The sequence below is a fragment of the Heterodontus francisci genome, chromosome 4 (genome assembly GCF_036365525.1).
Source record: "Heterodontus francisci isolate sHetFra1 chromosome 4, sHetFra1.hap1, whole genome shotgun sequence".
NCBI classification, from domain to species: Eukaryota; Metazoa; Chordata; class Chondrichthyes; order Heterodontiformes; family Heterodontidae; genus Heterodontus; species Heterodontus francisci.
Genome location: NC_090374.1, coordinates 13,302,055 through 13,324,946, shown reverse-complemented (window position 1 = coordinate 13,324,946; position 22,892 = coordinate 13,302,055). Strand labels below are relative to the sequence as shown.

General features: G+C 45.3%; 1 protein-coding gene across 4 annotated transcripts in view; it reads left to right on the top strand.

Moving 5' to 3' along the window:
• Positions 1-19,624, top strand: part of LOC137368899 (junctional adhesion molecule-like) — a 116,445-nt gene extending 96,821 nt beyond the window's left edge. For 3 of the 4 annotated variants that reach the window (XM_068029163.1, XM_068029160.1, XM_068029162.1), the window contains 3 exons: positions 197-238; positions 2,882-2,931; positions 11,097-14,237. In XM_068029163.1, the coding sequence (XP_067885264.1) occupies positions 197-238; positions 2,882-2,916 (77 nt within the window). In that variant the 3' untranslated portion in view covers positions 2,917-2,931; positions 11,097-14,237. Of the gene's footprint in view, positions 1-196; positions 239-2,881; positions 2,932-11,096; positions 14,238-19,209 lie in introns of those variants that run through there. The other variant, XM_068029161.1, reaches the window with a different exon arrangement.
• The last annotated feature ends 3,268 nt before the right edge of the window (positions 19,625-22,892 follow it).

The window sequence follows — 22,892 nt, the reverse complement described above, 5'->3', positions numbered from 1 at the left end:
GCACTTTCTTCTCATAGAGTATAAAGTTGTTGTTTTCCCTTACATTGGTATTCTTGCGGATTGTCCTGATGAGTGCAAGATGAAAGGCTTTGACAACATGTCTCGATGTTCAAAATATTTTAAATATTTTTACATTTAGTCATATTGCTGAAAGATTCAAATTTAGCCTCTCGACTAACGGAACATTCTCCTTCAGCTCAAGGTAGCAAGAAACCCACAGTCGCTGATTCAGAAGAGAGTGAGTCATTTTTTCCTTTCAAAATACTATTTTAATTTTCTCCCCTCCTCCTCTTCCCTCAGCCTCCGAAGGCCATTCTCTCGTGTGTGGACCAATGGCAGTTGGGGTCGGGTGATTCATCTCTCTGTTATTGGGGTCCCTGACTCTGGTCGGATGTATTCCTGGAGGTCTCATCACATGACCTCCAATCCCCTCCCCCTCCCAATGCTCCCGCCATTGGTCACCTTCATGCGGAACAGCTTTTCAGCACAAATCGGAAAGGAACCAGAATCTCCACTGCCCCATTGGATGATTCACGACTGTCAGTCAATCAGCCCATCTCTCCCAAAGTATTTATAACCAATAAACAGAAGTGCTTGAAGAAAATTAGGAAAAATGTTCCCCTTTCCTGTATTAACCCTGAAGGGGTTGATGTCGGGGAAAATGTTCCCCTTTCCTGTACTTACCCACCACCACTGAAGCGGTTGATGTCAGGGTAAATGTTCCCCTTTCCTGTACTTACCCCCCCACTGAAGGAGTTGATGTCGGGGTAAATGTTCCCCTTTCCTGTACTTACCCCCCCACTGAAGGGGTTGATGACGGGGTAAATGTTCCCATTTCCTGTACTTACCCTCATAATGAAGGGGTTGATGTCGGGGTAAATGTTCCCCTTTCCTGTACTTACCCCCCCACTGAAGCGGTTGATGTCGGGGTAAATGTTCCCCTTTCCTGTACTTACCCTCCGCTCTGAAGGGGTTGATGTCGGGGTAAATGTTCCCCTTTCCTGTACTTACCCTCCGCTCTGAAGGGGTTGATGTCGGGGTAAATGTTCCCCTTTCCTGTACTTACCCTCCGCTCTGAAGGGGTTGATGTCGGGGTAAATGTTCCCCTTTCCTGTACTTACCCTCCGCTCTGAAGGGGTTGATGTCGGGGTAAATGTTCCCCTTTCCTGTACTTACCCTTGCACTGAAGGGGTTGATGTCGGGGTAAATGTTCCCCTTTCCTGTACTTACCCTCATAATGAAGGGGTTGATGTCGGGGTAAATGTTCCCCTTTCCTGTACTTACCCTCACACTGAAGGGGTTGATGTCGGGGTAAATGTTCCCCTTTCCTGTACTTACCCTCATAATGAAGGGGTTGATGTCGGGGTAAATGTTCCCCTTTCCTGTACTTACCCCCCCACTGAAGCGGTTGATGTCGGGGTAAATGTTCCCCTTTCCTGTACTTACCCTCGCACTGAAGGGGTTGATGTCGGGGTAAATGTTCCCCTTTCCTGTACTTACCCTCGCACTGAAGGGGTTGATGTCGGGGTAAATGTTCCCCTTTCCTGTACTTACCGTCACATTGAAGGGGTTGATGTCGGGGTAAATGTTCCCCTTTCCTGTACTTACCCTCCGCTCTGAAGGGGTTGATGTCGGGGTAAATGTTCCCCTTTCCTGTACTTACCCTCCGCTCTGAAGGGGTTGATGTCGGGGTAAATGTTCCCCTTTCCTGTACTTACCCTCATAATGAAGGGGTTGATGTCGGGGTAAATGTTCCCCTTTCCTGTACTTACCCTCCGCTCTGAAGGGGTTGATGTCGGGGTAAATGTTCCCCTTTCCTGTACTTACCCTCATAATGAAGGGGTTGATGTCGGGGTAAATGTTCCCATTTCCTGTACTTACCCTCATAATGAAGGGGTTGATGTCGGGGTAAATGTTCCCCTTTCCTGTACTTACCCTCATAATGAAGGGGTTGATGTCGGGGTAAATGTTCCCCTTTCCTGTACTTACCCTCATACTGAAGGGGTTGATGTCGGGGTAAATGTTCCCCTTTCCTGTACTTACCCCCCCACTGAAGCGGTTGATGTCGGGGTAAATGTTCCCCTTTCCTGTACTTACCCTCATAATGAAGGGGTTGATGTCGGGGTAAATGTTCCCATTTCCTGTACTTACCCTCATACTGAAGGGGTTGATGTCGGGGTAAATGTTCCCCTTTCCTGTACTTACCCTCACACTGAAGGGGTTGATGTCGGGGTAAATGTTCCCCTTTCCTGTACTTACCCTCATAATGAAGGGGTTGATGTCGGGGTAAATGTTCCCCTTTCCTGTACTTACCCTCATACTGAAGGGGTTGATGTCGGGGTAAATGTTCCCATTTCCTGTACTTACCCTCATAATGAAGGGGTTGATGTCGGGGTAAATGTTCCCCTTTCCTGTACTTACCCCCCCACTGAAGGGGTTGATGTCGGGGTAAATGTTCCCCTTTCCTGTACTTACCCTCATACTGAAGGGGTTGATGTCGGGGTAAATGTTCCCATTTCCTGTACTTACCCTCATAATGAAGGGGTTGATGTCGGGGTAAATGTTCCCCTTTCCTGTACTTACCCCCCCACTGAAGCGGTTGATGTCGGGGTAAATGTTCCCCTTTCCTGTACTTACCCTCACACTGAAGGGGTTGATGTCGGGGTAAATGTTCCCCTTTCCTGTACTTACCCTCATACTGAAGGGGTTGATGTCGGGGTAAATGTTCCCCTTTCCTGTACTTACCTTCGCACTGAAGGGGTTTAAGTCGAGGTAAATGTTCCCCTTTCCTGTACATATCCTTGCACTGAAGGGGTTGATGTCGGGGTAAATGTTCTGTAAGTTCTGTAATCAGCTCTGATCCCTGTTTCTTTTGTTTCAGATGTAATCTATGCATCTGTTGTGACCACACGTTAGGAGTGATCATTAAGAGTAAGTACTAAACCTGTGGAACTGATGCCACTCTGTTTCTCCGCTCAAATGTCAGGGAACATCACAGGACTCACCAGCTCTTAAGCCAGGCATTCTCTTCTCAAAAACATATGTTATATTTCCTATATATTTCCTATATATATATATGTCTGTTCCTGAGATATGCGTCAGCCTGTCCTTTATGCCTCAAGAAGAAGGTGCTGGACATCTGCCTGTGTAATGATTGCTTTTAAAACACAATGGCTTGCTGGACCACTTCAGAAAGCGTTAAGAAAAAGAAAGACTTGCATTTATATCGCGCCTCTCAGAACTTCAGGATGTCCCAAGTTGCTTCACAGCCAATGAGGTACTTTTGAACCATAATCACTGTTGTAATTTAGGAAATCTGGCAGCAAAATACACATAGCAAGCTCCTACAAATAACAGTGTGATAATGACCAGATAATCTGTTTGTGACGTTGGTTGAGGGATAAATATTGGCGGGGGCACTGGGGACAAGTCCCCCACTTTTCGTTGAAATAGTGGCCATGGGATCATTTACATCCACTTGAGAGAGCAGACAGGGCCTTGGTATCATGGCTCATCTGAAAGACGTCCCTCTGACAGTGCAGCACTCCCTCGGTACTGCAGTGGAGTGTTAGCCTGGATTATGTCCTCAAGTCCCTGGGAGGATCCCATGACCTTCTGTCTCCGAGGTGAGAGTGCTACCCACTGAGTAATGGCTAACACGACAGCAGCTCACCACCACCTTCTCAAGGCCAATTAGGGACAGGCAATAAATGCTGGCCTAGCCAGTGATGCCCACATCCTGTGAACAAATATAAAACAAATGAAACAGAACAGTCTGAGTTAACCATGTTATGTTGGACCAGAGTGACATATAGGCCAGACTGGGTAAGGACTTCAGGTTCCCTTCCTTGAAGGGAAACCAATAGGTTTTAATAGTAATTCTTTCTGGGGCCAGCCCACCAGATTTATTGAATGTAACCGTAACTCATTGACTCTGGTTTGCTGGCTTGGTTACAGTAATGACCACAGCATGCACCCAGACCAACCCAGAGTACATCAGCTGGAGTCTGAGCTGGCAAGAGAGTCAGCAGGATTTGTGATGGATAAATTATGCTGACTAACTGAGTGGATCTTTTTGAGGAGGTCACTAATGAGGTGAACAGAGGAACATCTATGGATATTGTCTATATATGCACTTCCAGAGGCACTTGATGTGTTCCACATAAGTGATTAGTCTAATGAGTTAGGACTCTGGGATTGGAGGTAGCCCTGTGTTTGGGCGATAGGAAACAGAGATTAGGGATAAAGGGAATGCCCTCTGGCAGAATGTGACAAGTGGTGTTCCCCAGGGATCTGTACTGGGGCCTCAACTTCTCACCATATTATATCAAAGACCTGAATGAAGGAATAGAGAGTTGTATATTCAAGTTTGCAAATGACACTAAGTTAAAGGCACAGTAATTTGTGCAGATGGGAGCAGGAAGTGACAAAGAGACATAGACAGGTTAAGTGAGTGGGCAAAACTGTGGCAGATGGTGTTCAGTATGGAGAAGTGTGAGCTAATCCACTTTGGATCTGAGAGAGACCAATTAGAATATTCTTTTTAAAGTGGGAGACTAGGAGCAGTGATGTACCAAAGGGATTTAGGTGACAAATCTCTAAAAGCTGGTAAACAGCTAGTAAATGTAATGGAATGTTGGCCTTTACCTCAAAGGGATTGGAATGTAAAAGTGAGGAAGTGACACTTCAGTTGTACTGAACCTTGGTCAGATCCCATCTGGAGTCCTGGGTTCAGTTTTGTGAATCACACATCAAGAATGATATATTGGTCTTGAAGGAAATAAAACAGATACAGCAGAATTATACCAGGGCTTAAAGAGTTAAATTATTAGGTATGGTTGTAAACAGTGGGTATACAGTCGGGAGGGAGTCCTGGGATTCCTCAGTATTGGTTCCATAAATTTGGCTTCTATTCCCTTGAAGTTAGAAGGTTGAGGTGTTTGAGATGTTAAAAGGGTTCACAATAGTTGATAGAAAGAAGCTATTTCCACTGGTGGGGAATCCAGAGCAAGGAGGCACAATGTTAAAATTAGAGCTGGGCCGTTTAGGCGTGGAATGAGGAGGCACTTTTTCACACTAACAGCAATGGAAATCTTGAACTTACTTTACAAAAAAGACTCTGGATTCTGGGGTTTGTTCCGATCAGGTGAGGAGGGATTGAAGGGCTTTCTTCTTTTCTTTCTCCTTGTTTCACCACAACAGGTTTAATTCTTTTTTAAAGTGGATGTACTTGCCAATTCAGTGGGTGTTTGATTATTTACATGCTATGATCATAAAAAGAACCAATCGGACAGGTTTTCTTGAATTTAACAAAGAAAGTGGTTAGCTTTGCTATACTTAAACCAATCCAAGTAAAACAATAAAATACGCTCCAGCTTTCGCACACACACACTGGAGGTTCACTCACACACAAATAGGTTACAGGATGGGGATTGATCGAGTTGGAGTTCATAGGAAAAAAAGGTCTGGAATTTGGTGATTTGGCTGGCTTCCAGCTGAATTTGGTGGTCCTGAGGCTCCTGGTTTGAAGAAATAGACGACTGATTTGGTGGGTCTCTTGCAGACAGTGATGCAGATGATTTCCTTCAAGATGCAGCTGCAGAATGCAGAGATGGTCATAGTCGGCAGGCAGGATTTGAAGCTTCCAAGTTAAATTGTATAGAGAGAGAGAGAGAGAGAGAGAGAGAGAGAGAGAGAGAGAGAGAGAGAGAGAGAGAGAGAGAGAGAATGAATATGGAGGGGACCCCACTTGGGTGTGCACTTAGGATACTTGACAGCCTGCTGCAGAGAAGAGAGCACACACAGCTATATAAAACACTAGTTAAGCCACAGCTGGAGTACTGTGTACAGTTCTGGTCACTGCACTACAGGAAGGATGTGATTGCCCTGGAGAGGGTGCAGAGGAGATTCACCAGGATCTTGCCTGGACTGGAGCATTTCAGCTATGAAGAGAGATTGGATTGGCTAGCGTTGTTTTCCTTGGAGCAGAGAAGGCTGAGGGGGGACATGATTGAGGCAGACAAAATTATGAGGGGCATTGATAGGTTAGATAGGAAGAAACTTTCTCCCTTAGCGGAGGGGTCAATAACCAGGGGGCATAGATTTAAGGTAAGGGGCAGGAAGCTTAGAGGTGATTTGAGGAATAACATTTTTACTCAGAGGGTGGTTGCAATCTGGAACACACTACCTGAAGGGGTGGTAAAGGCAGGAACCGTCACAACATTTAAGAAGTTTTTAGATGAGCACTTGAAATGCCATAGCGTACAAGGCTACAGGCTGAGTGCTGGAAAATGGGATTAGAATAGATAGGTGCTTGATGGCTGGCACGAACATGATGGGCCGAAGGGCCTGTTTCTGTGCTGTATAACTCGATGACTCTACGATACACACAAACGAGTTTAAAAACAGACAGATGGGGGGGGGGGGGGGTTGCGGTGGTGGGCTTGTCACATGACAGTCACCTAGTGATTCAAGCATGGTAGTTAGCAGTGTGTATTTCTTCTTGCAGCTAAAACAGCCCATGTCTGAGGATTCCTTTCTCACAACTAGGGTCCTATTGGGTCCTAGGGTCCTATTCTAGGGTCCTTTCAGGTGAAGCAGCGATTTACTTGTACTTCTTTCAATGTAGTATACTGTATTCGCTGCTCACAATGTGGTCTCCTCTACATTGGACAGACCAAACGCAGACTGGGTGACCGCTTTGCGGAACACCTCCGCTCAGTCTGCAAGCAGGACCCTGAGCTTCCGGTTGCTTGCCATTTCAACACACCCCTGCTCTCATGCTCACGTCTCTGTCCTGGGATTGATGCAGTGTTCCAGTGAACATCGACGCAAGCTCGAGGAACAGCATCTCATCTACCGATTAGGCACACTACAGCCAGCCGGACTGAACATTGAACAAAGAACAAAGAACAGTACAGCATAGGAACAGGCCATTCAGCCCTCCAAGCCTGCGCCGATCTTGATGCCTGTCTAAACTAAAACCTTCTGCACTTCCGGGGACCGTATCCCTCTATTCCCATCCTATTCATGTATTTGTCAAGATGCCTCTTTAACATCGCTATCGTATCTGCTTCCACCACCTCCCTCGGCAGCAAGTTCCAGGCACTCACCATCCTCTGTGTAAAGAACTTGCCTCGCACATCCCCTCTAAACTTTGCCTCTCGCACTTTAAACCTATGTCCCCTAGTAACTGACTCTTCCATTCTGGGAAAAAGCTTCTGACTGTCCACTCTGTCCATGCCGCTCATAACTTTGTAAACCTCTATCATGTCGCCCCTCCACCTCCGTCGTTCCAGTGAAAACAATCCGAGTTTATCCAACCTCTCCTCATAGCTAATGCCCTCCATACCAGGCAACATCCTGGTAAACCTCCTCTGTACCCTCTCCAAAGCCTCCACGTCCTTCTGGTAATGTGGCGACCGGAATTGGACGCAATATTCTAAGTGTGGCCTAACTAAAGTTCTGTACAGCTGCAGCATGAATTGCCAATTTTTATACTCTATGCCCCGACCGATGAAGGCAAACATGCCGTATCCCTTCTTGACAACCTTATCCACCTGCGTTGCCACTTTCAGTGACCTGTGGACCTGTATGCCCAGATCTTTCTGACTGTCAATACTCCTAAGGTTTCTGCCATTTACTGTATACTTCCCACCTGCATTAGACCTTCCAAAATGCATTACCTCACATTTGCCCAGATTAAACTCCATCTGCCATTTCTCTGCCCAAGTCTCCAACCTATCTATATCCTGCTGTATCCTCTGACAATCCTCATCACTATCCGCAACTCCACCAACCTCTGTGTCGTCCGCAAACTTAATAATCAGACCAGCTACATTTTCCTCCAAATCATTTATATATACTACAAACAGCAAAGGTCCCAGCACTGATCCCTGCGGAACACCACTAGTCACATCCCTCCATTCAGAAAAGCACCCTTCCACTGCTACCCTCTGTCTTCTATGACCGAGCCAGTTCTGTATCCATCTTGCCAGCTCACCTCTGATCCCGTGTGACTTCACCTTTTGTACCAGTCTTCCATGAGGGACCTTGTCAAAGGCTTTACTGAAGTCCATATAGACAACATCCACTGCCCTTCCTTCATCAATCATCTTCGTCACTTCCTCAAAAAACTCAATCAAGTTAGTGAGACATGACCTCCCCTTCACAAAACCATGCTGCCTCTTGCTAATAAGTTCATTTGTTTCCAAATGGGAGTAAATCCTGTCCCGAAGAATCCTCTCTAATAATTTCCCGACCACAAGTTAAAATCATCCACCACTACAACCCTGTTGCTTTTACATCTTTCCAAAATCTGTCTACATATCTGCTCCTCTACCTCCCGCTGGCTGTTGGGAGGCCTGTAGTAAACCCCCAACATTGTGACTGCACCCTTCCTATTCCTGAGCTCAACCCATATTGCCTCGCTGCATGACCCCTCTGAGGTGTCCTCCCGTAGTACAGTTGTGATATTCTCCTTAACCAGTAATGCAACTCCCCCACCCCTTTTACATCCCCCTCTATGCCGCCTGAAGCTTCTAAATCCTGGAACATTTAGCTGCCAATCCTGTCCTTCCCTCAACCAAGTCTCTGGAACAGTAACAACATCATAGTTCCAAGTACTAATCCAAGCTCTAAGTTCATCTGCCTTACCTGTTATACTTCTCGCATTGAAACAAATGCACTTCAGACCACCAGTCCCGCTGTGCTCAACAACATCTCCCTGCCTGCTCTTCCTCTCAGTCTTACTGGCCTTATTTACTAGTTGCCTCTCAGTTATTTCACCTGCTGTCCTACTGCTGTGGTTCCCACCCCCACCCCACTCACCCCCCCCCACCACACTAGTTTTAAACCCTCCTGAGTGATGCTAGCTAACCTCGCAGCCAGGATATTTGTGCCCCTCCAGTTTAGATGCAACCCGTCCTTCTTGTACAGGTCCCATCTGTCCCTGAAGAGATCCCAATGATCCAGATATCTGAAACTCTCCCTCTTACACCAGCTGTTCAGCCACGTGTTTAGCTGCACTATCTTCCTATTTCTAGCCTCACTGGCATGTGGCACAGGGAATAATCCTGAGATTACAACCCTAGAGGTCCTGTTTTTTAAACTTTCTACCTGACTCCCTGAACTCCCCCACAGGACCTCGTCACTCTTCCTGCCTATGTCATTAGTACCAATGAGTACCACAACGTCTGGCTGTTCACCCTCCCCCTTCAGAATGCCCCCTGTCCGTTCAGAGACATCCTTGACCCTGGCACCAGGGAGTCAACATACCATCCTGGAGTCTCTTTCACATCCACAGAAGCGCCTATCTGTGCCCCTGACTATCGAGTCCCCTATAACTATTGCTCTTCTGCACTTTGTCCCTCCCTGCTGAACAACAGTGCCACCCGTGGTGCCACTGCTCTGGCTGCTGCTTTTGTTTTCCCCTGATAGGCCATCCCCCCCAACAGTATCCAAAATGGTATACTTGTTAGAGAGGGGGATAGCCACAAGGGATTCCTGCACTGACTGCCTGCCCCTTCTAGCGGTCACCCATCTATTTGCCTGCACCTTGGGTGTAACCATGTCTCTAAAACTCCTGTCTATGATGCTTTTTGCCACCTGCATACTCCTCTAAGTGCATCCAGTTGCCGCTCTAACCGATCCATGCTGCAACTGGGTACACTTCCTGCAGATGGAGTCATACGGAACGCTGGAAGCATTACGGACCTCCCACATCTCACAGGTGAAGCACTTCACCCCTCTAACTGTCATTTCTAGCACTAATTAATAAATTAATTTAAAATAAATACCTAAATACTTGTTAAATCCTTAATAAATTAAGTTACAATTAACTATATGGTCCCTAGTGCTAGATTTCTACTATAAATATTAAATGCTAAATACAGTAATCTCCTCCCTCCGGTTTAGTTACTCCTCTACTTATTAATTAGTTCGTTAATTAGTGTTTTAATCAATTTTAATCAATGTTTTATTTTCAAATTCAGTACAGATACCCTACCAGCCAATCAGGTCACAGCTTTCTTGTGACGTCACTTTCTCAGGTTTTTTTTTTAAGGTTTTTTTCACCCGAGATAACTTACTGATCCGGAACTCCGCCCTCCAAGTCTTCTCCCTGGATGTAGTTCAATAATTTTAGAGAATGACGGGCCCCCCATTTGACATTTTTTTTTAAAGTTATTTTTTTCTTTTTACTTTTTTTATATATTTTTGGTGTTTATTTTATTTTATTTCATCTTAGTTTGTTCAGTTTGCTTACCCACTGTTTTTTTTCATGTTTGTACTTGTGGCTGTTCAATTTTCAGTCCATTAACACCCTATCTGTACTAATGCTTTGTCTTTCAACACACTATTAACATATCTTTGCTCCACGACCTTCTGGTCAGCTATTCTGTGACCTTGTCCTATCTACACCTTCTCCTTTGTTATCTCTTGCCCCACCCCCACTTTACTTGCTTATAACATTTTACATTTCTAATATTTGCCAGTACTGAAGAAGGGTCACTGACCTGAAACGTTAACTCTGCTTCTCTCTCCACAGATGCTGCCAGACCTGCTGAGTGTTTCCAGCATTTCTTGTTTTTATTTCAGATTTCCAGCATCCGCAGTATTTTGCTTTTAATTTAGGGTCCTATTGTCTTCAGTAATAATTTTGATACCTTACTAATGGGAACAAGCAGTTCCCTTAAATTTCCTAGGTCTTGGCTCTTGTTCCACTTCACAGGCCTTGCAATGTAGGATACAGTGTTGTAAATTAGGTGGCCATCTTAAGCTGCTCGCAAAGTCATCTTTTATCTGTTCCTTTTTTTAGAAAAATAAATTCAGGTCCCAAGCTGATGGATTAAAAACATTCTCATTCTACACAGCACGTTGGCGTGACGGGGCCAATTGAAATTTTTAAGACATCTGTAGATTTTATTTGTTAAGGGTATTTAAGGTTATGGAGCAAAGGCTGATAAATGGAGTTAAGGTACAGATCAACCATGATCTAACTAAATGGTCTAGCAGGTTCGAGGGGCTGAATAGTCTACCTGTTTCGGTGTTAGTTCAATGCCCTGATCACAGTTACTTTTCATTAACTGTATTTATAGATAACCTGAAGCATGAGGGATTCACAAGGCACCTTCCACACCTGAGATATTCCAAAGGACCAGAAGTTACCAGCATTGCCACTGGAACCTGCAGCACCTTCACCAAACCAGTCCGTGCCATCAATGAATCAATCTAAACCAATCTGTGCCATCACTGAATCCAATCCAAATTGGTCCAAACCAAACTACAGACTGGCTACCCGACCCGAACCCGACTAGAACCGCCTACTTGTGTCGGGTTCGGGTCGGGTCGATATTCCGAGTCCAGCATTCGGGCTCGGGTCGGGTCGGGCTGGACAGTGCTGCCTCCGGGAACTCACGGGATCAGGCTCACCCATGATTCCCAACAACTCCATCTCCAGAACGGATGAAGGATATTCTTGTCGGGTCAGCCCGGGTAGTGTTCGGGTTGGCTGTGGTTGGGCCGGGCCCGGGTTGCGTTTTAATTTTACACCGGAGCCAGGCTTTAAACCGAACTGTGTGAGCATGGAGTCAAACCATGCTAGCACTGTCATAATCTAAACAATTCCAAGCCAATCAGAGCCATCATGAGTTTCATCTCAACCACCATCCACCTCCCTCCTCCTCGTCCCATCACTAACCTCCCTTCTGTAAGGCCTTGAATGTATTGTCACATCAGCTCTGTACCCATCTCTCCTGAAACTCCCTATTGGAATACCTTCACTCTGGCATCCTCCCTTCTCACACAGCACTGAGAATTCCATGTCCAAATAATCCTCAGCATCCACAGCATCTAAATGGGGGGAAAGATTTGCAGATATCGACTACCACTTGTGTGAAAAATAAATTTAAAAAAATTAATAAAGCCAAGGTATCTGTATGCCTTTCGGCCAGCCTTCCCAACTGTCCGACCACCTTCAAAGGCTTGTGTATTTACACCCCCGGGTCTCTTTGCTCCTGCAGCACTTTAAAATTCAACCATTTGGCTTTCTTTGTCTCTCCTCATTCTTCCTTCCAAGATATATCACTTCAAACTTCCCTGCGTCAAATTTCATCTGACCCATTCTGCCCATTTTACCAGTCTGTCTATGTTACTATCCACCTCTGTGTTTCCTAGATTGCTGAGCTACATGTCATCAACAGACTTTGGAATGTTGTACTTAAATGATATACTTAAGTCCAGGCCATCAATATATATCAAATAGAGCAGTGGTCCTAATACCTGGGGAACACCACTGTTTACTTCCCTCTGGTCTGAAAAACGACTGTTCACTATTTCCTGCTTTCTGTCTCTTGGTCAATTATGTATCCACCCAGCCACTACCCCTTTATCCCCTCGCACTTTAATGTGGACCAGCGTGCGGAGTTCACCGGGTAGTAGGAACATGGACTGTGATGAAGCAAGAAAACTTCTGACTGAAGACATCATCGCTGGGACACAGATTGGACATTTTATAAATAAAGACAGTTTAACTGAACAGAAACACACACAGACACACACACATAGACGTATCAGGACTGTCATTAAAATGTTGGCTACTCTGCGTTGCTTTCATAGATCTCACCAAATCCTTTGACCTCGTTAGCAGACGTGGTCTTTTCAGACTACTAGCAAAGATCGGATGTCCACCAAAACTACTAAGTATCATCACCTCATTCCATGACAATATGAAAGGCACAATTCAGCATAGTGGTGCCTCATCAGACCCCTTTCCTATCCTGAGTGGCGTGAAACAGGGCTGTGTTCTCGCATCTACGCTGTTTGGGATCTTCTTCTCACTGCTGCTCTCACATGCGTTCAAGTCTTCAGAAGAAGGAATTTTCCTCCACACAAGATCAGGGGGCAGGTTGTTCAACCTTGCCTGTCTTAGAGTGAAGACCAAAGTATGGAAAGTCCTCATCAGGGAAGTCCTCTTTGCTGACGATGCTGCATTAACATCCCACACAGAAGAGTGTCTGCAGAGACTCATCGACAGGATTACGGCTGCCTGCAACGAATTTGGCCTAACCATCAGCCTCAAGAAAATGAACATCATGGGACAGGACCTCAGAAATGCTCCATTCATCGATATCAGTGACCACGCTCTGGAAGTGGTTCAAGAGTTCACCTACCGAGGCTCAACTATCACCAGTAACCTGTCTCTCGATGCAGAAATCAACAAGCGCATGGGAAAGGCTTCCACTGCTATGTCCAGACTGGCCAAGAGGGTGTGGGAAAATGGCGCACTGACACGGAACACAAAAGTCCGAGTGTTTCAAGCCTGTGTCCTCAGTACCTTGCTCTATGGCAGTGAGGCCTGGACAACGTATGACATCTCAACTCATTCCATCTTCGCTGCCTCCGGAGAATCTTTGGCATCAGGTGGCAGGACCGTATCTCCAACACAGAAGTCCTCGAGGAGGCCAACACCCCCAGCTTATACACACTACTGAGCCAGCGGCGCTTGAGATGGCTTGGCCATGTGAGCCGCATGGAAGATGGCAGGATCCCCACGGACATATTGTACAGTGAGCTCGTCACTGGTATGAGACCCACTGGCCGTCCTTGTCTCCGCTTTAAAGACGTCTGCAAACGCGACATGAAGTCCTGTGACATTGACCACAAGTCGTGGGAGTCAGTTGCCAGTGATCGCCAGAGCTGGCGGACAGCCACAAAGGCGGGGCTAAAGAGATGAAGAGACTTAGCAGTTGGCAGGAAAAAAGACAGAAGTGTAAGGGGAGAGCCAACTGTGTAACAGCCCCGACAACCAATTTTATCTGCAGCACCTGTGGAAGAGTCTGTCACTCTAGAATTGTCCTTTATAGCCACTCCAGGCGCTGCTCCACACACCACTGACCACCTCCAGGCGCTTAAACATTGTCTCTCGAGATAAGGAGGCCAAAGAAGAAGAAGATTATTACGACATCAGACACTCTGTCTACAACTCTCGTAGACAATGGCCTCTCAGAATATGTGTGAATGGTTTTCTTCCTGCCTTATCAAGATACAGATATCACATCCATTGTTGGTAGGCACTTGACTGCCCCTCCCACCGCCATCCCTGCTGAGAGCAGGAAATGACCACATGCAGGTGGTAAGGCCTTACCACCCCGTGAGCTCCACACACTGGTCCACACCACATCTGGATACATTTTACTTGTAAACAGAAATGCACGATATATTAAAATGCCTTACACCTCTGTGCTTGGTTTGGTTCTCTACTGAAATATGAAACTGACAGTTATCATAAGCTTCCTTTTTCTGTTTCATTTTAATCTTTAAATCTTGTCATCCAGGGATCTCTAGCTTTGGATGCTCTTCCTTTCCCCGTCATAGGAATATGTCTATTCTGTGCCTGAACTATCTCCTCTTTGAAGGGCCTCCCATTGCCCAGTTAGTGTTTTCTCTGCCAATCATTGTTTTCGATCCAACTGTGAAGGATTCCTTTTCAACTCATTGAAGTTATCCCTCCTCCAAATTAATATTTTTACACTTGATTCCTCCTCTCCTTTTCCATAACTGTTCTAAACCTGATAATATTATGATCACTGTTTCCAAAATGCTCACCACTGAAGCATGCTGCACTTGCCCACTGCATTCCCAGCACTAGACCCAGCACTGCTTTCTTCCTCATTGGGCTGGAAACACACTGATCAAGACATTTCCCCTCTAAGCGTTTCAGGATTTCCATCCCTCTTTTCCCTTCACACTGTTATGATCCCAATCTACATCAGGATAATTGAAGTCCCCTATTATCATTACTTTGTAATTCTTGCATCTTTCACTCAAAATTGTTTTTTTTATTTGTTGTGTGGGAGTCGCTGGCTAGGCTAGCATTTATTGCCCATCCCTAATTGCCCTTGAACTGAGTAGGTTGTTAGGCCATTTCAGAGGTAATTTAAGAGTCAACCACGTTGCTGTGGGTCTGGAGTCACATGTAGGCCTGACCAGGAAAAGATGACAGATTTCCTTCCATAAAGGACATTAGTGATCCAGATGGGTTTTTACAACAATGGCTTCATGGTCACCATTCGACTAGATGTTAATTCCAGATTTATTGATTGAATTCAAATTTCACCATTTGCTGTTTTGGGATTCAAACCCCAGAGTATTACTAGTTCAATGACATTACCACAATGCCACCACTTCCCCATTTGCTCTGCTAACTCCTTCTCACTATTTGGAGGCCAAAAATATACAGCCAGTAACAAATTGGCTCCTCTATTGTTCCTTAATTTTCACCAACTAGATTCTGTCTTTAGCTTATTTGATCAATTCTGCCACTCTCACCACTCGCCTCGCATCTTTTTACCCTTCCCCATCTTTCCTGAACAGCTTGTCGCCAGGAATGTTAAGGTCTCCATCCTCTCCTGCCAAAATGTTCTGCACCTGTATAGTGATGTCCTTTACACTGGCACCACAGAAGAAACACCAAGAGAGACTCTCATCAGTAGTTGCAATAATGCCTGTCTATCGAATTCCCTATGTCTACTGTATTTACACTTTGTTGTGTCCTCCTGTGCAGTCATTTTTCCCATAGCTACTGCTCATTTGCCAGAGAATGTTTTTGCTTTTTGCATGTATGTGATCCGTATTAATGTGTGTCCATGAGAGCGTCAATGAGTGTGAGTATGTCTGTAGTTGTGTGTTTCTGTGTTTGTGTGTTTGACTGAGCACACATGGTTTGTGTCAGTGTTGCACTGATTTGAAACGTAAGCCAGGTTTGTCTTAGCCCCCTGAACATTCTATATAATGGAGATCTGGCTCGATTGGCTGAATGGCCGAGACCTATCCCAGTCTGTACGCCTGGATGATTCAGGAACATCATCCAAAGAGAAAGAGGCCTCTGCTGAAAGCTGAGCCTGCAGTGCTTTCTGCTCAGAGTGATAAACCCTTGGAAATGACAGCAGGAGCCACATGTGGGATGGTGAAAGGACTAAGACCGGGGGGAAGCAGAGAGACTGTTGCTATCCATTATCCATCAGTGGGATTCATCCAGCTGCTCTATGGGCCGTAGTAACCTGAAGGTAAGAGCATCACACAACAACTGTGAGGAGGGAAATATGGAGACTGCGGGGCTAACATGCAAACCACACACTCCAAAAATTGAATGATGAAACACACCAAACTAAAATAAAATAAAATAAAAAATAAAACTAAAATTAAAAAAGGGAGGCCAGTCATGCTTTGAAATTATTGAACTTAATGTTCGGTCCGGCAGGCTGTAGTGTGCCTAATCGGTAAATGAGATGCTGTTCCTCGAGCTTGCGTTGATGTTCACTGGAACACTGCAGCAAGCCCAGGACAGAGATGTGAACATGAGAGCAGGGGGCAGTGTTGAAATGGCAAGCAACCGGAAGCTCAGGGTCATGCTTTCGGACTGAGCGGAGGTTTTCCGCAAAGCGGTCACCCAGTCTGCATCTGGTCTCCCCAATGTAGAGGAGACAACATTGTGAGCAGCGAATACAGTATACTACATTGAAAGAGGTACAAGTAAATCGCTGCTTCACCTGAAAGGAGTGTTTGGGGCCTGGGCTAGTGAGGAGAGAGGAGGTAAATGGACAGGTATTACACCTCTTGTGATTGGTTGGGAAGGGGATGCGGTGTCGGGGTAATGGAGGAGTGGACCAGGGTGTCACGGAGAGAACGATCCCTTTGGAATAGTGACAGGGGAGGGGAGGGGAAGATGCCCATCCAGCATGATGGTATTACCAAATGCATCTGATCAAACTTACCTGGAGTTTGAGAGAAATAAGCAGCTGGCTTTTGACCAGTGGCTGAGGGCTCTTAAAGTACAGCTCAGCTATGAAAATCTCAGAGACGTAATTTTGTTAGAGGAATTGAAAAACTCTTTCCCAATCTCCATAAAGGCACATGTACAGGAACAGAAGGTTCATAAAGCCCGGCAGGCAGCAGTTCTGGCTGATGAGTTTGCTTTCATTTATAAGTCAGTTTCCCAGGGGAAAACCTTTCCTAATCACCCCCACAAATCTGAAAAGGACAAAGGGTGGGAAGGTGATAGAAACCCTAGCAGTCCTGGGAGGGAAAGAAAAGCAGGAGACACAGGAGGCCCTCGTCCAGCCATAAAGGAAGGTGCTGTAAGCAGGAGTGGGATCCGGAGACCTGTATGCTTCCATTGTAATAAAGCAGGGCATCTAAAAGCTGACTGCTGGAAACTAAAAGGAAAACCTGTAGGGTTCATCAGGGCACACCCACTCAGTGAAGAAGGGACCCTGATGGAAAGCACAGCAGAACAAGCTGTGGCTTTAACTGCAGTGAGATCCAGGAAGCTTAATGCTGCAAGTGCAGGAAAATTTAATAGGATTCCTGAAGGTTATCAGGGTTTTGTGTCTAAAGGGAGAGTATCCCCATACCCCCTGAGTGGGGCAAACATAGTAATTCTCAGGGACACAGGGGCCACTAGATCCCTTTTACTGGGAAAAGGCCTGACCTTTCCCCCAGAGAGTGCAGTGAACACCAGAATGGTGGTAAATGGTATTGGAGGGCAGTGTATGCCTGTACCTTTACAATGGGTGCACTTGGAGTGCGACCTAGTTTCGGGACTGGTGACCGTATGGATTATCCCTAGTTTGCCTGTGGATGGGGTTGACCTGCTCCTAGGTAATGATCTGGTGGGGGTGAAGGTTGTATCGTCCCCAGTAGTGAAAGAGAGACCGAGGAAGGTCAGAGAGACAGGGCAGTGGCAGGAGACAGTTTCCCTGAATGTGTAAGTGAATCGGGCCATGATCAAACCAACTCCCCCAGAGGAGACTGAATTGGCACTGCAGGCAAATGACCATGAGGTCTATCTATCTGAGACTTTCTTTGGAAAGTTAGAAGACCCAGGGAATGAGTTAAATGAGTCTTCCCTAGCTGAGGCTCAGCGATCTGACCCAGTATTGCAAGTGTTAGCACAAGCTGAGGGAGTCCCTGACTGCTACTATTTAAAGAATGAGGCACTGATGAGGAAGTGGATTTCTCCTCACAGATCTGAGAGCAAGGAGTGGACAGTGGTTCACCAGTTAGTGGTGCCGCAGAAGTACTCGAGAGAAATATTAAAAATGGCCCATGAGATAACAATGCTTTACATGTCGGTATACGGAAAACCAAAGCCCGCATAAGACAGCAGTTTGACTGGCTAAAACACCACAAAGACTTGGTGGAGTGCTGCAGGAGTTGTCACATGTGCCAGGTTGAGGGGAAACTCCAATCGACAGTGAAATCTGCACCACTATGTCCTGTATTGGTGTTTGGAGGACCCTCCAGCATAGGGCTGGTGAATTGTAAGGGACTCCTGCCATGAACAAAAGGGGACAGACAGGCACAAGGCTGGCAACAGGTTAGAAAGGAACAGGGAAAAAGTGACCAAGAAGGCAGGTAAAGGAAGTCCGAGAAGAATCCCAGATGAAAACTGGTCAGCCAACCCCAAAATATTTGAAAAGTTAGACCCCACATCCTTCTATGTAAATACAGACAGTAGAAGCTGACACTAGAGTTGCTAACAGCATTTACAGGAACCTGCAGAGACAAAGAAAGTCCTCAAGAGGGCAGAGAAACCGTGAGGGTAATGTCTCACCTAGTCGATGTGCCGCAGGGGAGTGCAGCAGAATCTGGACAAATACCCAGAAGCAGGAGTGTTCCTGAGGACAAAGGGAAGATTAGCAAGGAATTCTCCCCCACAGACAGGAAAAAAGGGAACAACCAATCCCCTAAGATGAAAAGTTTTTTGTTACGATCAGGTGAGAAAGGTGTCTAGGGGTCCCTCTCAGCCTTCACCTGGTCTTACCATAACAGGGTTTAATTTTAAACACACCATGTTTTTAGCTCCCCCTTGGTGAATCCTTGTTCACCGCTTTCCAATTATAAGGCAAAGAAACCAGCACAAAGAGGCTTTCTTAGGTTTAAAGAAGAAAAATTGAAATTTATTAAACTTAAACTCTAAATCAGTTAGCGCCTACGGATACACGATTTGTCCACGCTAGCATACATATGCAATACACACATGCAAATAGAGACAGAAAAGAGCAGAAGAAAAATAAAGTGGAAAGATTTGAGGCAATATCTGAAGAGTTGTTGTTACAGTTCTTTGAGCTCACCGTAGAGTCCTTGATTGTAGATAGATCTTGCTTTTCGTTGGGGCCCTTTAATCTTTTTAAACCTTGTTCGCTGCAGGAGACTTTTCTCTCTTGGGATTCATGTATTTTCAGTGGATTCGGAGGTTTGCGAGCAAGAGATGGGAGCAGACAGGAGAGATCATCTCAGTCCAGGAGCAAACTGACTTTCTGCCCAAACTGTTTGCCCTGACGAATGAACCAGCGAATGGCTGTCACTTATTTTCTTCAGCTGAAACAGGCACAAAGTGTGTACATGCTTTTTCTATCTGCAAAGAATATGGCCATGTGCATTAATATATGTCACTTCCAGTACGTGCAAATGCACCACACTGCGAGTCTGACTGACAATCTTAAAATGGTTCTCAGCATAATTCTTAGCACATTGAGGATTATTTAGCAAATGTTGTCCTGCTCTCTGGTTGGCTCTAGAATGTGCTGCTGTAAGAAACTGTCCCAAATACACTGCACAAACTCATCTTCTGGGCTACCTTTGGAAATCTGATTCATCCAATCTATATGTAGATTAAAATCAATGATGATTATTGCTGTGCCTTTCTTACAAAACCCCATTATTTCTACATTTATACCCCATCATATAGTGTAGCTACTGCAATGGGGCCTATACATTACTCACACAAATAAATCCCCTCCATCGATTAACCTCCAAATAAATGCCATCCATCCAGTACATTAACAATCCCAATAAACCCCCTCCATCCAGTACCTTAACCTCCCAATAAACCACCTCCATCCAGTCCAGTAACCTCCCAAAAATCCCTTCCATCCAGGGCATTAACCTCCCAATAAATCCTTTCCATCCAGTGTATTAACATCCCAACACACCCCCTCCACCAGTGCATTAACCTTCCAATAGACACCCTCCATTGAGTGTATTAACCTCCAAATAAACCCCCTCCATCCAGTGTATCTACTTGCCAATAAACCTCCGCCATCCAGTGTATTAGCCTCCAAATAAACCCTCCACCCAGTGTATGTACTTGCCAGTAAACCCCGCCATCCAGTATATTTACGTCCCAATAAACCCCTCCATCCAGTGTATTAACCTCCAAATAAACCCCCTCCATCCAGTACATTAACAATCCCACTAAACCCCCTTCATGCAGTACATTAACTTCCCAATAAACCCCCTCCATTCAGTGTATTAACCTCCCAATAAACATCCTTCATACAGTATATTAAATTCCAAATAAACCCCCTCCATCCAGTACCTCCCAAAATAAAAACCTCCATCCAGTGTATTAACCTCCCAATAAATTCCCTCCATCCAGTACATTAACCTCCCAAGCAACCCCCTCCATCCGGTGTATTAACTTCCCAATAAACCCCCTCCACCAGTACATTAATGTACCAATAAAACCCCTCTATACAGTGTATTAACATCCCAATCAAACCCCCTCCATCCAGTACATTAACCTCCCAATCAACCCCCTCCACCAGTACATTAATGTACCAATAAAACCCCTCTATACAGTGTATTAACATCCCAATCAAACCCCCTCCATCCAGTACATTAACATCCCAATCAAACCCCCTCCATCCAGTACATTAACGTCCCAATAAACCCCTCCATCCAGTGTATTAATTTCCCAATAAACCCGCTCCTAACAGTGTATTATCCTACTAATAAAGCCCCTCCTTCCAGTACAATAACTTCCCAATAAACCCCCTTATTCGAGTCTATTAACTTACCAATAAACCCCTTCCATGCAGTGTATTAACCTCCCAATAAACCTCCTCCATCCAGTCCAGTAACCTCCCAAAAACCCCTTCCATTCAGGGCATTAACCTCCCAATAAACCTCCTCCATCCAGTCCAGTAACCTCCCAATAGACCCCCTCCATCCAGTAAATTAACCTTCCAATAAACCCCCTCCATCCAGTGCATTTACCTTCCAATAAACCCCCTCCATCCAGTAAATTAACCTTCCAATAAACTCCCTCCATCCAGTGTATTAACCTCCCAATAAACCCCCTCCATCCAGTAAATTAACCTTCCAATAAACGCCCCCCATCCACTGTATTAACCTCCCAATAAACCCCCTCCATCCAGTAAATTAACCTTCCAATAAACCCCCTCCATCCAGTGCATTTACCTTCCAATAAACCCCCTCCATCCAGTAAATTAACCTTCCAATAAACTCCCTCCATCCAGTGTATTAACCTCCCAATAAACCCCCTCCATCCAGTAAATTAACCTTCCAATAAACGCCCCCCATCCACTGTATTAACCTCCCAATAAACCCCCTCCATCCAGTAAATTAACCTTCCAATAAACCCCCTCCATCCAGTGTATTTACCTTCCAATAAACCCCCTCCATCCAGTAAATTAACCTTCCAATAAACCCCCTCCATCCAGTGTATTTACCTTCCAATAAACCCCCTCCATCCAGTAAATTAACCTTCCAATAAACCCCCTCCATCCAGTAAATTAACCTTCCAATAAACCCCCTCCATCCAGTGCATGAACATTCCAATAAACCCCCTCCATCCAGTAAATTAACCTTCCAATAAACCCCCTCCATCCAGTAAATTAACCTTCCAATAAACCCCCTCCGTCCAGTGTATTTACCTTCCAATAAACCCCCTCCATCCAGTAAATTAACCTTCCAATAAACCCCCTCCATCCAGTAAATTAACCTCCCAATCAACCCCCTCCATCCAGTAAATTAACCTTCCAATAAACCCCCTCCGTCCAGTGTATTTACCTTCCAATAAACCCCCTCCATCCAGTAAATTAACCTTCCAATAAACCCCCTCCGTCCAGTAAATTAACCTTCCAATAAACCCCCTCCATCCAGTAAATTAACAATCCAATCAACCCCCTCCATCCAGTGCATTAACCTCCCAATAAACCCCCTCCATCCGGTAAATTAACCTCCCAATAAACCCCCTCCATCCAGTAAATTAACCTTCCAATAAACCCCCTCCATCCAGTAAATTAACCTTCCAATAAACCCCCTCCATCCAGTAAATTAACCTTCCAATAAACCCCCTCCATCCAGTGCATGAACATTCGAATAAACCCCCTCCATCCAGTAAATTAACCTTCCAATAAACCCCCTCCATCCAGTGCATGAACATTCGAATAAACCCCCTCCATCCAGTATATTAACCTTCCAATAAACCCCCTCCATCCAGTAAATTAACCTCCCAATAAACCCCCTCCATCCAGTAAATTAACCTTCCAATAAACCCCCTCCATCCAGTAAATTAACCTCCCAATAAACCCCCTCCATCCGGTAACTTAACCTCCCAATAAACCCCCTCCATCCAGTAAATTAACCATCCAATAAACCCCCTCCGTCCAGTGTATTTACCTTCCAATAAACCCCCTCCATCCAGTAAATTAACCTCCCAATAAACCCCCTCCATCCAGTAAATTAACCTCCCAATAAACCCCCTCCATCCGGTAACTTAACCTCCCAATAAACCCCCTCCATCCAGTAAATTAACCTTCCAATAAACCCCCTCCATCCAGTAAATTAACCTCACAATAAACGCCCTCCATCCAGTAAATTAACCTTCCAATAAACCCCCTCCATCCAGTAAATTAACCTCACAATAAACGCCCTCCATCCAGTAAATTAACCTTCCAATAAACCCCCTCCATCCAGTAAATTAACCTTCCAATAAACCCCCTCCATCCAGCAAATTAACCTTCCAATAAACCCCCTCCATCCAGTAAATTAACCTTCCAATAAACCCACTCCATCCAGTAAAT